The sequence below is a fragment of the Syngnathus leptorhynchus genome, chromosome 2 (genome assembly GCF_054491065.1).
Source record: "Syngnathus leptorhynchus isolate UIUO chromosome 2, UIUO_Slep, whole genome shotgun sequence".
NCBI lineage: Eukaryota > Metazoa > Chordata > Actinopteri > Syngnathiformes > Syngnathidae > Syngnathus > Syngnathus leptorhynchus.
Window position 1 is genome coordinate 23,412,571 of NC_141196.1, and position 21,244 is coordinate 23,433,814.

Consider the following 21,244-nt stretch of genomic DNA (forward strand, 5'->3'; position numbering starts at 1 on the left):
GGTGGTGGTTCCCCTCTTTAATAAGGGGGACCGGAGGGTGTGTTCCAATTACAGGGGAATCACACTCCTCAGCCTCCCTGGTAAGGTCTATTCAGGGGTGCTGGAGAGGAGGATCCGTCGGGAGGTCGAACCTTGGATTCAGGAGGAGCAGTGTGGCTTTCGTCCTGGCCGTGGAACAGTGGACCAGCTCTACACCCTCGGCAGGATCCTCGAGGGTGCATGGGAGTTCGCCCAACCAGTCCACATGTGTTTTGTGGACTTGGAGAAGGCGTTCGACCGTGTCCCTCGGGAAGTTCTCTGGGGGGTGCTTCGGGAGTACGGGGTGCCGAGCCAACTGATAAGGGCGGTTCGGTCCCTGTATCACCGATGCCAGAGTTTGGTCCGCATTTCCGGCAGTAAGTCGGATTCGTTCCCAGTGAGGGTTGGTCTCCGCCAAGGCTGCCCTTTGTCACCGATTCTGTTCATAATTTTTAAGGACAGAATTTCTAGGCGCAGCCGAGGCATTGAGGGGGTCCGGTTTGGGGACCTCAGCATCGCGTCACTGCTTTTTGCAGATGACGTGGTGCTGTTGGCTTCTTCAGTCCGTGATCTCCAGCTCTCACTGGAGCGGTTTGCAGCCGAGTGTGAAGCGGTCGGGATGAGGGTCAGCACCTCCAAATCCGAGTCCATGGTCCTCGGTCGGAAAAGGGTGGAATGCCCTCTCCGGATCGGGGATGAGATCTTGCTCCAAGTGGAGGAGTTTAAGTATCTTGGGGTCTTGTTCACGAGTGAGGGCAGGATGGAGCGCGAGATCGACAGGCGGATCGGTGCAGCGTCGGCAGTAATGCGGACTCTGTACCGGTCCGTCGTGGTGAAGAGAGAGCTGAGCCAAATGGCAAAGCTCTCGATTTACCGGTCGATCTACGCTCCTACCCTCACCTATGGTCACGAGCTATGGGTCGTGACAGAAAGAACGAGATTCAGGATACAAGCGGCTGAAATGAGTTTCCTCCGCAGGGTGTCCGGGCTCTCCCTTAGAGATAGGGTGAGAAGCTCGGTCATCCGGGAGAGACTCGGAGTAGAGCCGCTGCTCCTCCACGTTGAGAGGAGCCAGATGAGGTGGCTCAGGCATCTCATCAGGATGCCTCCTGGACGCCTCCCTGGGGAGGTGTTCCGGGCATGTCCCACCGGTAGGAGACCCCGGGGTCGACCCAGGACGCGCTGGAGAGACTACGTCTCTCGGCTGGCCTGGGAACGCCTTGGGATGAGCTGGAGGAAGTGGCTGGGGAGAGGGAGATCTGGGAGTCCCTCCTAAAGCTGCTGCCCCCGCGACCCGACCCCGGATAAGCGGAAGAAGATGAAGGTGAAGGTGATGATGAAGAAGATAGACAATATCGATGCAGAGGAAAAGTAGTTTATGAAGCTGAGGTGAACACAACAGAAGAGCTCTCGCAAGAGGAAAAGGGAGGTTTGAGACAGAGATGTGACAGCGGAAATTGGCAAACGTGTGTCACGTTGTTTAATTGAACAGAGACAAACCAAACGTTACAGGACAAATTGGCAAAGTACCAGAGAAGGGTGTGGAGGAAGCAAATTGAACAGGTAAAGGAAGTATTGGAGTTAGCCCCACCAGACAGAGAAGGGACATGTATTCACCAATGTAAAGAGGATGGACAGTTTGTTGTTGCTTCATGTCATGAACAAAAGAAGTTAACATATGGAGAAATGTGGTTGTTTTATTCTCAATGCTTAGGGAGTGAGTTTAATTTGTCCTCGGTTGAGAGGGCATTGGGGAGTCACGGCATACAATTATTCACTCAGATGACGCAGATGGTGGTGAACGTAAGTCAAGGGAGGTTGAACGATAAATTGAAAAACCCAACCCCAATCATGGAGCCGTTGTGGTACTGTAATGGAACAAGGTGCCACACAACAAACAACAACGTGTCTGAGTACCATTTAAACATCCGGTCCAAAAGACAAGTGGTGACTGGGGTCACTCAGACACACCGGGGATTCTGCGAACCGGTTCAATCATTTAAATGGGGGATCCAGATTTGCATCCCTAAAAATGTGACAGTACAAATTACCATACCATTTGATAGTTTGGTAAACGAGCAGATTAGAGGACAAGATTATCGGGATTATGATTGGTATTTGACCAACGAGTTAGTAAACAGAGGTTGGAAAAATTTGGTATGGGACACCAAAGATTGGTATAAGTCATGGGGGACTAGTGTTCAATCGAAACAACATCAGCAAATGATAAAAGGAGAAAAAAGGCAGACAGGCATCATTGTGGGTTAATACTTCGCACGATTTACATTTAGGAAGCCGCACAGTAGGATGCTGGGGTTTCCAGTTAAACATATATGTGTATGGAGACCCGTATTGGCAGGTGTTCCTATGTCAAGGTGAGGATGACAAACAAGAATTTTCCGTGAGTCCCTTGACAAACCCTCGAATCCTCGCGAAAGCAGTCAGGAGCATAGATGATTGGTTTAGGGTCACTACGGGAGTCACTGCTATAAATAATAATTGGCTTTTGATGGCAGAACAAGCTGCTAATACTACTGGCTGCAGTAGAATCATCTTGTATTTTACAGGTGTTGACCCAGTCCAGTACCAGTGGTGACTGTTTCATTTATGATGATATTTTCCCAGTTGTAGCCGTGGAAAAAAGAAAGCCCATTTTTGACAAACATGTGACTCAACAAAATATGACATGTTTAAAGTTAAAGGGAACCGGCATAAGTATTGGGACAATAGATCCCACATGGTGCAAATTCCATTTGTCACTGACTGTAACCTCTCTTCTCTTGTGCAGACATCTGGTTGTGGTGTGGTGATGACAAACTATATGATCGTTTGTCGAAGAATGCATCAGGTATCTGTGCCCTCGTGTCTTTGATAATGCCTGTGGTGGTTGTCCCCATTGAAATACAGAATCTCAATTGGGACCTGGAGTCCCCACTGGCGGAGCTCCTGATGCGAGCCAAAAGAAACGTTTTGCCCTCGTGGTTGAGCGACGACGATCCAACATATATTGACGCTATAGGAGTGCCCCGGGGTGTACCAGATGAATATAAACTCGTTAATCAGGTGGCCTCGGGATTCGAAAGTATCTTCCTATGGATCACCCCCAATAAAAATGTAGACCGTATTAATTACGTTCACTACAATGTCCAACGACTGGGTAATTATACAGCTGAATCATTTGCTGCAGTTCATGAACAATTGGCTGCAACGTTGTTAATGGCGTTCCAAAATAGAATTGCGTTGGACATGCTATTGGCTAAGGAACATGGTGTGTGTGGAATGTTTGGTGATGCATGCTGTACTTTCATCCCAAACAACACGGCACCTGGGGGCCGACTGACCAAGGCGTTGGAAGGACTAAGGACACTGAACAAAAAGATGAAAGATCATTCAGGTGTACACACCGATATTTGGTCTGATTGGATGAAAACGTTTGGAAACTGGAAAGGGCTCATCATGTCTGTGCTTGTTGCTGTGGCTATTTTTACTACAATTATGATGTTATGCGGTTGTTGTTGTATTCCATGTATTAGATCACTCACTGTCCGGTTGATCGAGAAAACCGTTGGCCTGTTGCCACCGATGGGCCAATATACCCTGGTGACTCAACATGAGCCGCGAAGGGAAGGAAGGACCAATAGCGCGCTGGTAGCTGTTTGCTAGAGTAATGGGTGGATGACCCCATAAATGAGGTCATGAGAGGGAATAAAGGGAAATGTGCTTTCAGCAGTTTGGAAACATATTTTTTAAGGTTGTGTTAAACTTATAATCATATCAATACAATATCTAGTATTGGAGCGCTTGTGTGGATTGGTGGGTGATGAAGAATGTGCAGGCAAACTGCATGAACTTGTTTGCTTCAAAGTGTTGTGGAACAGGCCCAGACAGGGAGTACCGGACGAAGGGAGTACCGGATGATAACATCTCAAGGTCGGTGAGGAACGAGAACAAAGAACAACACCACGTCCAGGTGGTCGGGCTTCGAGAGGAAAAAAACCCAACCCCCTGACCACAGTGATAACACCTTGACGGGGAGGAGATGGCCATCGACCAATCATCACACAATGTTTTGCATGTTTTAATATTCATATTGTGTTTCTTTAAAACTGGGATGACTCAAAACCCATAGCGTGAACTATCCCAAATTTACAACAAACAAGGTCTGTCACTTTTTGATTTCACGCGGACCAATGCAGATGCTTGAAACATATATTTTGCTGATGTGAACTGTGAGTGTACTACAAATGTTTTTGTGTGCGCATAGAAGAGCCTTACCTTAACCCTAACCATGATTATTGCCTTCGACTTGACACACTGACAAGATATGGCCATTCGTCACGGTGTCTTTGCCTAAACCTTGACCTAACCAAAAAGGATTCAATGCGAATTGTTCTGAAGTCAACAGGTTTTGAACAATATCTATGACTAGAATTTATAAAGTGCTACTCTAGTACTTTTAGAGTGTTTGTTTACCTTAACGTATTGAAAACACTTTAAAGTTGTAAAATCTCCTACTGATGACACATGAGCAGTTCACTATCTTGCTCAAGGATACTTTGGTCACTTTGTGAGATGGCCCGCCCAGAACGTGTTTAGACAACTTGCATGTGTTATCTAGTTCTCTCATCAATATATACTTGATAGTGGCCAACTCACAACAGCGTATGAAAGGCTCCCAGGTACTGCTCTGCAGATATGGTCTGACCTGTGGCTGCTGAAGTAGACATAATACCGCAGAGTCCACTTGTTGAAATACTCTGTAGAAAGACAAGGGAAATAACCAACCTACTCATCAAAACTGTTTCAGAAACATCTGTCCAGTTTCACATACTGATTCATATGTGATCCTTTCTTAAAATTTTATAATGAGTTGTACAGGTGTTAAAGTGAGTCGAACAAAAATAATTAAACTTTGAAATTACTAGCTCAGGTATAGTTAAATCATCTCAATTAAGGTCTGGAACAGGTGTCACCAATGTGCTATATGGACACCAGGTAGCCCCCAAGGATTACTTGAGTAGCTCGTGGACTGTCACTAAGAATACCTCCAGTCAGTTGCCAGTAAGATGTATCAAATCTTATTTTGGTGCTATTTTTTAATCATACTTGGATTAGTATAAATGTGCTTGGAATATTTGGGGTAGGAAAAATAGTATAGATCGAAAGCATTTCCGCAAATGACCAAATCATAGCGTTCATGAAGAAATGTTAGCAGAAGAAACAAGAATGAGGTGCTAATCTACCTCCAAACTAGAGCAAATTTGCTCTAATTGTGCGTATCAAACTAATATGCCTTTACATTAATCAGTACCCAAAAGATGAGCTCTTCGTTTCAAAAAGGTTGGTGACTTCAGGTCTAGAATATGGGGCAACCTGGCAAATCCTTCCTATTGTTAAAGGTGGTTGGTACACTAGTTAGGAAAAGTTACACCAAGGCATGAGGATACCTAAGGCTGAGTAGTTGCTGAAGGAGTTCCTCTGGCAGGCCATATCTGTCAGAGGAGATAAATTCTCTGATAGAGTCAAAGTCATGCTTCAGTTGAAGCGCTCCCTGTACACTAAGGAGGAAGCAAAAGACATGATACATATATTATTTAGTATATATTCTGTTAAGGTTGGTAACCTGATTGTCAGAGGAATCTACCTGAATTTTATCCGTTGTTTCAAGATGTGTTCCATCCATGCCTGCATAAAAGCCGTCATGGTTAAACTTAGAGCCTGCACGCGGACATCGTCAGACAGTAATGCCACACCCTCCAAAACCTGACCAATCACATTCTGAGCAGCTTCTGATGCATACTCACTGGGAGTAATAGGAAAGCCTGGTGACCAAAAAAAAGTGTCAATTCAATTCAATTCACAGCCACCCATCTGAATGGAAAGTATTTCATAACAGAAGAGACTGCTGTCATACAAAATATAATTTATGAGGATTATCAGGGCGGTCAGTCTTCATTTGGAACAACTGTGTGACCTAAGAGCCTTCTATCGATTAAATTTCTGCCTCCAGCTAATCATGCACGGTTCTTCATGTTCTGTGAATAACTTTTTAGAAACTGGGTATGCCAGCCAGTCTGTAAATTATACTGACTGGCATATGGAATGACTGAGAATTCTGACTACTGGTCTTGAGAAAGGCACCTAAACCCCATCTGCTCAGAATCATGACACAATCGGACAACACCCAACCTCTGACTTTTCATTGGAAAGAGTATAATCCTTGCAGGAACCAGTGAAGCTCTAAAAAATGGGAAAACTTTTGTACTCCATGCATCCCTTCCAATAAGAAAAAAAATAATGTATGTATGTATGTATGTATGTATGTATGTATGTATGTATGTATGTATGTATGTATGTATGTATGTATGTATGTATGTATGTATGTATGTATGTACCGTAATTTTCGGACTATAAGTCACATTTTTTTTCTTCGTTTGGGTGGGGGGGAGACTTATACTCAGGAGCGACTTATATATGATTTTTTTTCACAAATTTTCAAAATTCAAAAATCTGCGATGTAGTGAAATTGCGATAAACGGACCGCGATGTAGCAAGGAATTACTGTCATTTGAACTGCAACTGACGTCACCCGTGCTGCGCGGCGGTTGTTTACATAAAAGACAAAGGATTCGATCAAGGGATGACAAAGATGACGAAGGGCCCCACGTACTACCGGCATCATTAGCGGCTTTGTTTGTAAGTGACACGGAGGACGAAGAGTTTGAAGGATTTAACGATTTGGAGTGACACCGAAGGTTTGAAAAACTATTATGGCTTTTACGCATGCCCGGTCCTTCTCGATGGGAGCTCTCTTTCACCTCCGTGGATGGAAGTCGGGGGCCGGCGCTCGGCCGGGTGGCTGTCCCGGGATTGTGGATGGGGCTCGGACATGGCTTTTACGCACGCCCGCTCCTATTTATGGAGCTCTCTTCCAACTCCGTGGCTGGAAGTTTAGTAGTTGTTGTTGGCTTGTTGAACTCTTGTTTTGTTAAATAAAGAGCCGTTTACCAAACCCACATCTTTGTTAACTTTGTTAACGCTACAATATCGTTATATACTAGATCTCTGCAGCGCACGCGCGGCGTTGTTGACATAAAGAACAAGGAATTTGATCGATGGATTTAATGATTTGGAGTGACACAGATGGTTTGATAATATTGTTGTTATAAAACCCACGTCTTTCCTGGTACTTTGTTAACGCTACAACATAGTTATATACTAGATCTCTGCAGCGCATGCGCGGCGTTGTTGACATAAAGTACAAGGAATTTGATCGATGGATTTAATGATTTGGAGTGACACAGATGGTTTGATAACATTGTTGTTATATAAACCCACGTCTTTCCTGGTACTTTGTTAACGCTACAATATAGTTATATACTAGATCTCTGCAGCGCACGCGCGGCGTTGTTGACATAAAGGACGAGGAATTTGATCGATGGATTTAATGATTTGGAGTGACACATACTGTTTGATAATATTGTTGTAATATGACAGTTATTTGAAATATACTTGATATATCGTTGTATGGGTCTGTGGAATAATTAGAAATGCAACTTACGAGTCCGATGTCAGCGGCGCGGCGAAAATGCGGCGCATACGCGGCATTGTTTACATAAAGCACAATCGATGGATTTAATGAATTGGAGTGACACAGATGGTTTGATAAATGAGTTATTTATGTAATACTTACTTGAATAACTCTGAATGTTACGTCAGGCCCGTTCTCAGCTCCTCGTTTGTGTATATGTCACGTTAGCATACCGTATCGTTTAGCCTGTTGTTGTTAGTTCATGTCTGTTTTTGGTGTTGGATTTTGACAAATAAATTTGCCCCAAAAGTGCGACTTATACTCCGGTGCGACATATATGTTTTTTTTCACTTTATTGTGCATTTTATGGCTGGTGCGACTTGTACTCCGGAGCGACTTATAGTCCGAAAATTACGGTACGTATGTAGTACTACTACTACGTACTACTACATACGTACATACATACATACATACATACATACATACATACATACATACATACATACATACATACATCCCTGTCAGCCATAGACGTCTATGTATAGACCTAATTTAGACACCTAAAATTGGTCTCGGTGTAGACCTAAAATAGACATCTAAATTAAAAACATCAAATATGATCATATTTTGAAATTTTAAAGTCTGAACAAGCTGTAAGTTGTATAAATAATGTACAGAAGTTGTTTGGATTTGTGTTTAACAAGCATATTGAGCCGTACATCTGAATTGGTTATTTCTGTAACCTGATATAGACGTCTATTTTAGGTTATTTTATAGGCCTGAAATAGAAAATTACGTCTATACATAGACCCAAAATAGACATCTAAATTAGGTCTATATATAGACCTAAAATAGACAAATTTAAATCCATTAAATATGAAATATTAAACCGTAAACCAGCTGTAGGTTGTATAAATAATGAACAGAGATTGCATTGCTTTGTTTTAAACAACCATTGACCCGGGTGAAGTGTGGTGATTTCTGAAACCTGATCGACGTCCATAGTAGCTCTATCTGTAGACCTAATTTAGACGTCTATATCAGGTCTACACATAGACCTGATTTAGATGTCTATTTTAAGTCTATAGAATAACCTAACCTGTCTATTTGGCAATGTGTGAAATACTTGAACACAAGGGTGATTTTTTTCTGTGGCTTTGCGCTATATTAAAGATCAAGTATCAACAAGTATAATGCATTTTTTTTTACTTTTCCAGTCAATTATAGACAATATTACCTCTGGGACAATAGCAATCAAATTTCTTATGAAACAACTTATTTTGGTGGGGATTTTTCTAACCTGGAAGCAAGACAGCTGGGTCCTAAAACCCCGCCTACACTGTAATCACACATGCTCGTCATTACACTCGAAGTGTGTTCAGTGACCACTCATAAAGTAGAACATCTAAAAACTACATAGAAAAACGCATTCAATGCGATCACACTGCATACATTTGACAAATTATTTGATGCACCAAAATCAAAACAGCCACAGCTGTTCTGAGAAACTGGGCGCGTTTAGTGACTTCAAAGAAAGGATTCTTGAATCGGGCAGGAATGCTCCAAGATGAGGGATTGAAGGAAAACACCACTTTGGGAGTGTTTTGGGATTTTTCTAACCTGGAAGCAAGACAGCTGGGTCCTAAAACCCCGCCCACACTGTAATCACACATGCTCGTCATTACACTCGAAGTGTGTTCAGTGACCACTCATAAAGTAGAACATCTAAAAACTACATAGAAAAACGCATTCAATGCGATCACACTGCATACATTTGACAAATTATTTGATGCACCAAAATCAAAACAGCCACAGCTGTTCTGAGAAACTGGGCGCATTTAGTGACTTCAAAGAAAGGATTCTTGAATCGGGCAGGAATGCTCCAAGATGAGGGATTGAAGGAAAACACCACTTTGAGAGTGTTTTGGGTGAGGAATTAGCATTATAACATGGATAACAGCTAAAAAAAAAACACAAATAGATTGCACATAATATGGCAGTACTGTACCTGGCCTCGGGTTGAGTCTCCAGTGTCCAGCAGAGGGCATGGTCTGCTCAAAGAGATGGGCAGACATCCTTTTGCAGTCATCGGAAAAGTTTTTAAGCACCAGAGCAGAAAAAGCCTAATTCAAGAAGAAGACATCAGTATCTTCAGTGTCCGTGTGGGGGTTCGGTTATTGTTTTAATGTTTGAATTGAAATGGAACTAAGGTAAGTCAACAATACCGAAAGTATGTCTGCTCATCAATATGTACCAACTCTGTTGCAAAAGAAATCACTGTAGAGCAATTCAAATCTGTCCTATTGCAGCTATTTGTCCATCCATCCATCTTCTTCCGCTTATACGGGGTTGGGTCGTGGGGGCAGCAGCTTTAGGAGGGATGCTCAGACCTCCCTCTCCACAGCCACTTCGTCCAGCTCATCCCGGGGGTTCCCAAGGCGTTCCTAGGCCAGCTCATGGAGGTCAGTCTCTCCAGCCCATCCTGAGTCATCCACAGGGTCTCCCAGGAAGCATCCTGATGAGATGCCACCTCATCTGGCTCCTCTCAAAGTGGAAGAGCAGCGGCTCTACTCCGAGTCCCTCCCGGATGACCGAGCTTCTCACCCTATTTCTAAGGGAAAGCCCGGACACCCCGCAGAGGAAATTTCGGCCGCTTGTATTCGGGATCGAGTTCTTTTGGTCACGACCCAGAGCGCGTGACCATAGGTGAGGGTAGGAGCGTTAATCGACTGGTAAATTAAGAGCTTTGCCTTTTGGCTCAGCTCTCTCTTCACCACGATGGACCGGTACAGAGTCCACATTACTGCCGACGCTGCACCGATCCACCTGTCGATCTCACAGTCGATCATGCCCATGCTCGTGAACAAGACCCCAAGATACTTGAACTCCTCCACTCGGGGCAGGATCTCATCCCCGATCCAGAGAAGGCATTCCACCCTTTTCCGACTGAGGACCATGGTCTCAGATTTGGAGGTGCTAACCCACATCCCGACCGCTTCACACTCGGCATCAAACCGCTCCAGTGAGAACTGGAGATCACGGCTTGAAGAAGCCAAGAGCACCATGTCGTTTGCAGAAAGCAGAGATGCAATGCTGAGGTCCCCAAACTGAACACCCTCAACGCTTTGGCTACGCCTAAATATTCTGTCTATAAAAGTTATGAACAGAATCGGTGACAAAGGGCAGCCTTGGCGGAGTCCAACCCTCACTGGGAACGAATCCGACTTACTGCCGGAAATGCGGACCAATCTCTGGCATCGATGATACAGGGACCAAACCTCCCATGAACCCTTGAGGATCCTGCCGAGGGTATATAGCTAGTCCACTGTTCCACAGCCAAGATGAAAATCACACTGCTCCTCTTGAATCCGAGATTCGACCTCCCGACAAACCCTCCTCTCCAGCACCCCTGAATAGACCTTACCAGGGAGTGTGATTCCTCTGTAGTTGGAACACAACCTCCGGTCCCCCTTCTTAAAAAGGGGGACCACCATCCCAGTCTGCCAATCCAGAGGCACCTTTCCCAATGTCCACGCAATGTTGTAGAGGCGTGTCAGCCAGGACAGCCCTACATCCAGAGCCTTTAAGAACTCCAGGTGGATCTCATCCAGCCTTGCTCCCGAGGGGTTTTTTAACTACCTCGATGACTTTGACCCCAAAGATTGGAGAGTCCACCTCAGAGCCTCCAGGCCCTGCTTCCACAATGGAAGGCGTGTCGGTGGAATTGCGTATGTCTTTGAAATATTCTCCTCACTGTCTCACGACGTCCCAGTCCCGAGTCGAGGTCAGCAGCACACCATCTCTACTATAAACAATGTTGACAGTCCACTGCTTCCCCCTCTTGAGACGCTGGATGTTGGACCAGAATTTCCTCGAAACCGTCTGGAAGTCATTCTCCATGGCCTCACCAAACTCCTCCCATGCCCGGATTTTTGCCTCATCAAACGCCGAAGCCGCGTTTCGCTTGGCCATCCGGTAACTGTCAGCTGCCTCCGGAGTCCCGCAGGCCAAAACGGCCCGATAGGACTCCTTCTTCAGTTTGACGGCATCCCTTATTGCCGCCGTCCACCAGCGGGTTCGGGGGTTGCCGCCACGACAGGCACGGACCACCTTATGACCACAGCGCCGGTCGGCTGCCTCAAGAATAGAGGCATGAAACATGGTCCACTCAGACTTAATGTCCCCCGCCTCCTCCGGGACATGGGAAAAGCTCTGCCGGAGGTGGGAGTTGAAGCCCTTTCTGACAGGGGATTCTGCGAGACGTTCCCAGCAGACCCTCACATTGCATTTGGGTCTGGCAGGTCGGACCAGCATCTTCCCCCACCATCGGAGCCAACCCACCACCAGGTGGTGATCAGTTGACAGCTCCGCCCCTCTCTTCACCCGAGTGTCCAAAACATGCAGCCGCAAATCTGATGAAACAACTACAAAGTTGATCATCGAACTGCAGCCTTGGGTGTCCTGGTGCCAAGTGCCCACAAGCACACCCTTTTGCTTGAACAGGACCCGTCCCCTCACCTGAAGGCGGAGGGAGGCTACCCTCTCGTTCACTGGGGTGAATCCCAATGTGCAGCAGCACAGCCGGGGGGCGATAACTACGCCCACACCTTCTCGACGCCTCTTACCGTGGGCAACTCCAGAGTGGAAGAGAGTCCAGCCCCTCTCAAGAGGACTTGTACCAGAACCCAAACTGTGTGTGGAGGAAAGTCAGAACTTTTCTGCCTTGCACACCAGCTCGGGCTCCTTCCCTACCAGAGAGGTGACAAAGGCCCGACCACCAGGCGTTCGCCTTCAAGCCCCAACTCCAGGCAGCTATTTGTTAATGTTGCAAATATTTTGTATTTGTTAAGATGACATTCAATACATGTTCCTATGGGGAAACACATTCCAGTAATCCCTCGTTTATCGCGGTTAATTGGTTCCACGCCCACCCGCAATAGGTGAAAATCCGCGAAGTAGAGAACATACATTATTACAATATCCTCACAAGGATTTTATGAACTTTTATTTCATTTTTAAACACTTTTATCTACTTTTAATTGTTTTTTTGTATTTTTAAACACTTTTGTTTATATAAATATATAAAATAAAAGAGTAAATATATTATTACAATATATTCACACAAGATTTATTTTTACTTTATTGCAGTTTTAAACACTTTATTGTTTATCAAACACTTTTGTTTGCATTTTTAAACACTTTTCCAAACATTTTAAAGTCAAGAAACGTTGTTTACTAACTCTTTAGTAAACACTTTAGTGAACATTTTTAAGACAAGCTGACTTTCAGAGACATTATCTACTAACTAACACTTAAACACTTTTGTGAACATTTTCATTTAAATTTTTTAATTTAATAAGTAAAAAAAACGTCCGTAATCTGATATGTTGACAGACAGTGCGGTAGGCTGAGCTAAATTGTCGTTAGAACTGCTAAGCCAATCAGCTGCAAGGACACAACTTAACATGTTTCCCTTGACCATTAGGCCATGGTCAGACAAAGTCACGCGCTCCAAGCGCCAAGTGACGCCCGAGGTCGCTGTTGGTGGAGGGATGCACGTGCCTGTCTTGTGTACTTAATTCCTGCATATGACGATGTGAATATGTGTGTGAGTGAGACAAAAGAAACTAGAATTGGCAATTTCTGGAGAAATTGCGTGTGAAGGCGAAGGCACTTCACACTATTGTGGGACTCGAAATAATGATTAAATGAAATAAAAATGGTAAATTAATAATGATGATTAAATAAAATAAAAATGGTAAATTAATGATGATGATGAAAATAATTATTAAAGTGATGTGTTAAAATTGAATGAATGAATAAAAAAATTATGGCCAAGCGGGATTCAAACTCCCTCGCGGAAGTGGCCCGTGTTCAAAGCGCCATTGTGTTCTAACTGAGCTAAACAGCGACTTAGTGTTGCTGCGGTGGAATGATGCTATTAAACGAGAAATAAAAATAGTAAATGCCGTTAAAACGGTAAAATGATGTTTTTAACTTAAAATTAAATGAATAACTAAATGAATGAATGAAAAATAAATAAATAAAAAATAAAAGAGTTAAATAAATGAGTTAAGGAAAGAAATCATGAAAAAAGTCAGATGTCAAAATTCGAACTCGCTCGGGATTTTGGCTCGTGCTGAATGCGCCATTAAGAATGAATGGGGGATTTTAAGGCACAAATTTGCTAATTATGCAAAAACGGTAAATGTTATGAACAAATAAAATACTAGCAATTATGCCGTGAATTTTTGGAACGTGTGAAAGTTGGAATGGGGTGAATCAGTTAAAGCATGTGGGAGTAGTTAGGTGTCAAAAAAGTGGGAGGAATAAATTGTTTAATAATAACTAGAATTGGCAATTTCTGGAGAAATTGCGTGTGAAGGCGAAGGCACTGCACACTATTGTGGGACTCGAAATGATGATTAAATGACATAAAAATGGTAAATTAATGATGATTAAATAAAATAAAAATGGTAAATTAATGATGATGATGAAAATAATTATTAAAGTGATGTGTTAAAATTGAATGAATGAAAAAAAATATCGGTCAAGCGGGATTCGAACTCGCACGGGAACAGCGCTCGTGCTCCAAATTCCAGTCTCTTCTTACTGAGCTAAACAGCGGCTTAGTGTTGCTGTGGTGGAATGATGATATTAAACAAGAAATAAAAATGGTAAATGCCGTTAAAACGGTAAAATGATGTTTTTAACTTAAAATTAAATGAATAACTAAATGAATGAATGGAAAATAAATAAATAAAAAATAAAAGAGTTAAATAAACGAGTTAAGGAAAGAAATCATGAAAAAAGTTGTCAGATGTCAAAATTTGAACTCACTCCTGAACGTCGCTCGTGTCTAATGCGCCATTAAGAATGAATGGGGGATTTTAAGGCACAAATTTGCTAATTATCGTGTTCAAAGGACCATTGTCTTCTTACTGAGCTAAACAGCGGCTTAGTGTTGCTGCGGTGGAATGATGATATTAAACAAGAAATACAAATGGTAAATGCCGTTAAAACGGTAAAATTATGTTTTTAACTTAAAATTAAATGAATAACTAAATGAATGAATGGAAAATAAATAAATAAAAAATAAAAGAGTTAAATAAACGAGTTAAGGAAAGAAATCATGAAAAAAGTTGTCAGATGTCAAAATTTGAACTCACTCCTGAACGTCGCTCGTGTCTAATGCGCCATTAAGAATGAATGGGGGATTTTAAGGCACAAATTTGCTAATTATGCAAAAACGGTAAATGTTATGAACAAATAAAATACTAGCAATTATGCCGTGAATTTTTGGAACGTGTGAAAGTTGGAATGGGGTGAATCGGTTAAAGCATGTGGGAGTAGTTAGGTGTCAAAAAAGTGGGAGGAATAAAGTAGGATAATAATAACTAGAATTGGCAATTTCTGGAGAAATTGCGTGTGAAGGCGAAGGCACTTCACACTATTGTGGGACTCAAAATGATGATTAAATGACATACAAATGGTAAATTGATGATTAAATAAAATAAAAATGGCACGGCATTGATGATGATGATGAAAATAATTATTAAAATGTGTTAAAATTGAATGAATGAAAAATTAATGAATAAAAAAATTATCGCCAACCGGGATCGAACTCGCTCGCGGAAGTGGCTCGTGTTCAAAGCGCCATTGTCTTCTTACTGAGCTAAACAGCGGCTTAGTGTTGCTGTGGTGGAATGATGATATTAAACGAGAAATAAAAATGGTACATGCCGTTAAAACGGTAAAATGATGTTTTTAACTTAAAATTAAATGAAAAACTAAATGAATGATGAAAATAATTGTTAAAATGTGTTAAAATTGAATGAATGAAGAATTAATGAATAAAAAAATTATGGCCAACCGGGACTCGAACTCGCTCGCGGACGTGGCTCGTGTTCTTAGGATCATTGTCTTCTTACTGAGCTAAACAGCGGCTTAGTGTTGCTGCGGTGGAATGGTGATATTAAACAAGAAATAAAAACGGTAAATGCCGTTAAAACGGTAAAATGATGTTTTTAACTTAAATTAAATGAATAACTAAATGAATGAATGGAAAATAAATAAATAAAAAATAAAAGAGTTAAATAAACGAGTTAAGGAAAGAAATCATGAAAAAAGTTGTCAGATGTCAAAATTTGAACTCACTCCTGAACGTCGCTCGTGTCTAATGTGCCATTAAGAATGAATGGGGGATTTTAAGGCACAAATTTGCTAATTATGCAAAAACGGTAAATGTTATGAACAAATAAAATACTAGCAATCATGCCGTGAATTTTTGGAACGTGTGAAAGTTGGAATGGGGTGAATCGGTTAAAGCATGTGGGAGTAGTTAGGTGTCAAAAAAGTGGGAGGAATAAATTGTTTAATAATAATAATAAGAAGAAGAAAAATAAAGTAGAATAACAATAGTGTGAAGGCCTTCGCCTTCACACTAATAAGAAAAATAAAGTAGAATAACAATAGTGTGAAGGCCTTCGCCTTCACACTAATAAAGTAGAATAACAATAGTGTGAAGGCCTTCGCCTTCACACTAATAAGAAGAAGAAAAATAAAGTAGAATAACAATAGTGTGAAGGCCTTCGCCTTCACACTAAAAATAAAGTAGAATAACAATATTCTTCAATATTCTATCCTTCGCCTTCACACTAATAATGTGAGTACAGTAGAGTACGTGGTCAAACAGTAGAATAAAGTACAACCGAACTCACTATCTTGCTCCCGTGACGTTTTTGTTTTGTTTACCGTAAATCATGGCATGCATGCGCCCTATGATGCGGTGCGCCCCATAATGCGGTGCGCCCTATGATGTGGTGCGCCCTATGTGTGTGTTAAATATGGCACACATAACTGAGACTGCGCCTTTTAATATGGTGCGCCCTTTGGTCGCAAAAATACGTTAAACAAAGAACAAAAAATAAAAAATAATGAAATAAAAATCCACGATGCACCAAATCTATCTGCAATATTTGTTTAAAAAAAAAAAACGCGATAGAGCGAGGCTGCAATAGGTGAAGCGCAAAGTAGCGAGGGATTACTGTACATTTCAACTACAGAGGAAGAAGCTTGTTACCTGAAGGTTGCAGATAGCTGCATCAACCTTGTGGAGCTCCTGCTTCAGTCCAAGTTGACTATGGATATGAAGAATGGAAAGACAATTACTCTCTGAGCTCATCGTCAAAGATTTTGTCTGCTTCACCAAATTGTCCAATGACTCTTTCAACACCTATGGAAAATAAAGATTTGGGTTTTTTTTCTCTGTAATTACTGACATATTGGGTTGACTCCTATTTACTTATTAATGCTTGTTGAATGTATGGACCCCTTCATGACATCATGGTGTTAATTGGAGGCAAAATAAAATGACTTTGGAGGCAACAGGACGGAAGACAGGAGTAAACACAGCTACGTTTATGGAGAAAAATAATGTCTTATTGTTTTTTGGAATGGAATAGAACAGAATGACTTTATTGTCGTACAATTGATGTACAACCAAATTAAGATATTCTATTAGACTCGCTGCCAGGCGCCACTGGGAGCAATTCAGGGTTCAGTGTCTTGCTCAAGGACACTTTGACATTATCACCAGGGATGGCGATCAAACCCACAACCTACAAGTTGGAAGACAAACACCACCACTGAGCTACATTTTGCTGTCAAAACCATATTCACTTATTCACTCAAATGACGTTTTTTCGCATTCATTCCTACCTAAGTACTCTGTTGAAATATGCGAAACGTTTTCAAGTGAATGTTTTTCCTTCCAACTAAGCCGTGTCCCATAAATGACATCATAATGTTTACAAACAAAAGCATATGCATAATCACAGTTGTATTTATTACACGTACGTATGGGATTTGTTTTCCTAGCACCACTATCCTAGTTATGTTAAGGAATCAGAATTCATTGCAAATGGCAGTGCATGCCCACGAAGCCTAATTTGCACAAACTCCGCCCCTATTTCCCTATATAGGACAACATTTCAGTCATTGCGCAAAGGAAGAGAGGGTTCCAAAATGTTTAGAACTTTCTTAATCTTAGCCTCCCCGTCAGTTTTATGTATCGTTCCTGTCCTTATCTTATCTTTGTGTATTGTTCCTGTAAGAGGCCTTCACTAACAATGAGCAGAGCTTCTTTGCATCTTAATCTTAGCCTCCCCGTCAGTTTTATGTATCGTTCCTGTCCTTATCTTTGTGTATTGTTCCTGTAAGAGGCCTTCACTAACAATGAGCAGAGCTTCTTTGCATAGGCGCAAAGCAACTTCATTCCTTTTGGTTAAGTGTAGCTTTGATTCATAGATTGTTGTTGATCAGAATTGTTTTTCTTTGTTAAATGTTATATACAGTTTGAAGTAGTCGCATATAAGTTATCCCAAATTTACTCAATGTTTGTTTTAGGAACTGTATACCAGTTACCTCACATTTACTTAATGTGTTGAAATGTTGAGGTAGGACTAGTTACTCATTAATATTGTCTGTTGTGTTAGTTTACCAAGAAGATAAACTTAGCAAAGGTTTAGTTTCATTGTTCCACAGGTAAGCGGCATTCAACGTGCTTCAAGTTTTTTTATCACAGTCGAGGAGGAGTTGGCCACCCATGGAGAAGACAACTGGTTGAGGGAAGAGAACAGACTGCAATTCCAGTGTGGGGGTCATGGGCCGACAATTAAGTGCTAAATCACACCACACCACACTACATTCCATAGCTAATCAGCTACAGCTACTATATCCCCTCCCATTAGTGTAGCAACGCCTCTGTAACCAGGGCAACCAAAACATTAAAAAGAGGAGTACGCGGAGTAGGGACTCAGAATTGATGGAGATTGTAACTGATTTTCCTTTCTCTATTGTTCTCCTCGCGAGTAAACTTATCCTGGTTGTCTTCTCCTCTTTGTTCCAGTGTGTGATTTAATGTCTGATCATACTTAGACCTGACAGTATTCACTGTAAAGCATCTTTGCATGTCCAGAAAAAGCACTATATGAATCAGATGCATTATTATTATTATTATTATTGGAAAGCTTGCTGAACACAGAAATCTAAATAATTATGTCAATAAATTAAAGAATGCTGCACACAAAACACGCATAGGAAAATAAATCAAAACATGAGATTTAACACTGCACAACTTGTTAAAATAAATGGTTGAAAAACAGGACAGCAAAGAGCCATTTGTCATTGTGTCGTCAATAAAACTCATATTAGCGTGGAAGCGACAAAATATGTAAGCTAAGCCCAAGTCATCATATTTAGTGGCCCATAAAAGTCAATAAATTGCATCTACTGCATGCTTGTCGGAAATGAATTTGCTTTGTTCGTTTTGCCATAAAATATATGGCATAAATGATGCACTAAAATTATTTTTCTTCACTTTCTGCAGAGCTTTCAAGTATTTTTTATACCAATCTGCAGATCTTTCAAGTATTCTTTTATACCAAATCACTTATCTTTCCATAACGTTTGAGTTAAAACAAAATTTGTTCAACATAAATACGTACATTAGAATAACAATGACATACGGGCAATCATGTAAGTGTGGTGATTATACTGTATGCTTTTAAGAGTTTTGGTCATAACACCCTTGAGAGGGAAGCCATAAATAAAAGATGGCCCAAGATGAAAATTACTTTGACACCTCATCTCAATGCTTTCAGTACGACAAGGTATTGTGGAAAATGACTGTTCAGAACCTATGCTCCAATCCAGCAAAGATTTTCAAAGGAACGCAGACACAGCCTGGCCCATTAATTCAATGTCAGTGACATCTGGCCCAAAAGGGCCTGGAAGCACTCTTTTGACAAGACTTTTGATAAATGTATAGTATATTGTGCGACAATATATTGTTTTTTATTTGACAGCTTACTTTGAGGTCTCCCTGTGTGATGAGTAAGAACTTGTTGAGGCTCCAAGAGGAGAGGAACTGGAAGGCCTTTGATATGACCCACACTGTGGACAATTGCAATGTAGCTAACGTCAAGCTAACAGTCAACCTGTGGAAAGGGTGCCTTGTTGGGAAGAAGCTCAAAGTACCTGAAACAGAAAAAGAACTAGCTCAAAGTAGCTGAAACAGAAAAAGAAGCAAACAACTGTGCTGGAGTTGACAACATAAAGTGTCTAAGAGGCCAGAAGTGGAAATGTATCAGGTATGTCGCAGTTATATAATTGTGATTTGTGTGTGACACAAAGGATGATGATTTCGGTGAATTTGATGATTTGGAGTGACACGGATGGTTTGATAAACTTATGTTATAGTTATTTGGATAACTGTTAATGTTACGTCAGGCACAGTCCCAGTTCCTCGTTTGTGTTTATGTAACGTTAGCATACCGTATTGTTTAGCCTATTCATGGCTGTTCTTGGTGTTGGATTTTGTCAAATCAAGTTCCCCCAAAGGTGCGACTTGTACTCCGGTGTGACATATATGTTTTTTTCTTTACTACGCATTTTGTGGCTGGTGCGATTTGTACACCGGAGCAATTTTTAGTCTGGAAAATACAGTACTACGTCGTCTTTTGATTGGTTCTTCGGCATTGACCAATAGGAAGACTTCTCATAACAAGAGACTGGATGTAACGTGCATAAAAATTAATGGTCAAAAAATGAACAGGAAAAAGATATATAGCGCTTCAATTTGTCATGTCCTGTCTGTCATGTCCTTTTTTGAATTAGTTTTGATTAGACTTTTCTTTTCCCTCGTTCCTGTTTTATTTTGAAATCCGGATTCTCCTCATTCCAAGTCACTTGCTCTTCCTAATGTGTCGTCAGACTCCTTCCTGATTCCTAATTATGTCCACCTGTCAATGTCATGTCCTGTCTGTCATGTCCTTTTTTGAATTAGTTGATTCAGACTTTTCCTTGTTTTCCTTGTTCTTGTTTTATTTTGAAGTCCTGATTCTCCTCATTCCAAGTGGTAGAGTGTCCGCCCTGAGACTGGAAGGTTGTGGTTTCAAACCCTGGCCGGGTCATACCAAAGACTATAGTCTAAAATGGGACCCATTGCCTCCTTGCCTGGTACTAAATCACCAAATGATTCCCGAGCGCGGCACCGTTGCTGCTCACTGCTCTCCTCTCTCTTCCCCAGGGGATGGATCAAAATCACATGGGGATGGGTTAAATGCAGAGGACCAATTTCACCACACCCAGATGTGTGTGGGACGATGATCATTGGGATTGGGACTTGGGGGACTTTTCCTAATGTGCCGTCAGACTCCTTTCTGATTCCTAATTGTGTCCACATGTTTCCAATCATCATCATGTGTTAAATTGTCTGCATCTCCCCTGTCTTGTGCCATAATGTTTCCCCGTGATCACTATAGCATCCACAATCCTCGAACCCTTGCATTATTGCCACAGAGAGAACCTTTTTTGTTGATCCTTGCCTCTGTCAACATGACTTTAACAGTTCCTTATGCTGCCCCCCTGTGGGACCTGCACCAATGGACTGAATCTTGACAGGAGCACACGACAATTGGGCGGGGTCTGGTCGCTGACGGACTTGTAGTGTGATGTTTTCGTCCAGTTTAAGACACAGAATGACATTTATCTCGTAGTCTAACAGTGTGACTGTCATGAATGACAAAAATGTGTAGTTTGAAAAGCCCATAACATTGCATCACGGTGCCCAAGGGCTACGGCACAGCCTGCTTATTTTGTGGGTTTGTTCGTGTGATGTTAGCAAGCTGAGGC

The 21,244-nt window shown here is 41.8% G+C and overlaps 1 protein-coding gene across 4 annotated transcripts in view; it reads right to left on the reverse strand.

Moving 5' to 3' along the window:
* The window catches only part of ccdc142 (coiled-coil domain containing 142), an 86,393-nt gene that overhangs the window by 6,880 nt on the left and 58,269 nt on the right, over positions 1 to 21,244 (reverse strand). For 3 of the 4 annotated variants that reach the window (XM_085906669.1, XM_085906668.1, XM_085906670.1), the window contains 6 exons: positions 19,422 to 19,588; positions 16,632 to 16,784; positions 9,558 to 9,672; positions 5,663 to 5,840; positions 5,466 to 5,576; positions 4,675 to 4,775 (listed from right to left, as the gene is read on the reverse strand). In XM_085906669.1, coding sequence (XP_085762795.1) covers positions 4,675 to 4,775; positions 5,466 to 5,576; positions 5,663 to 5,840; positions 9,558 to 9,672; positions 16,632 to 16,784; positions 19,422 to 19,588 — 825 coding nt within the window. The remainder of the gene's footprint in view (positions 1 to 4,674; positions 4,776 to 5,465; positions 5,577 to 5,662; positions 5,841 to 9,557; positions 9,673 to 16,631; positions 16,785 to 19,421; positions 19,589 to 21,244) is intronic. The other variant, XM_085906671.1, reaches the window with a different exon arrangement.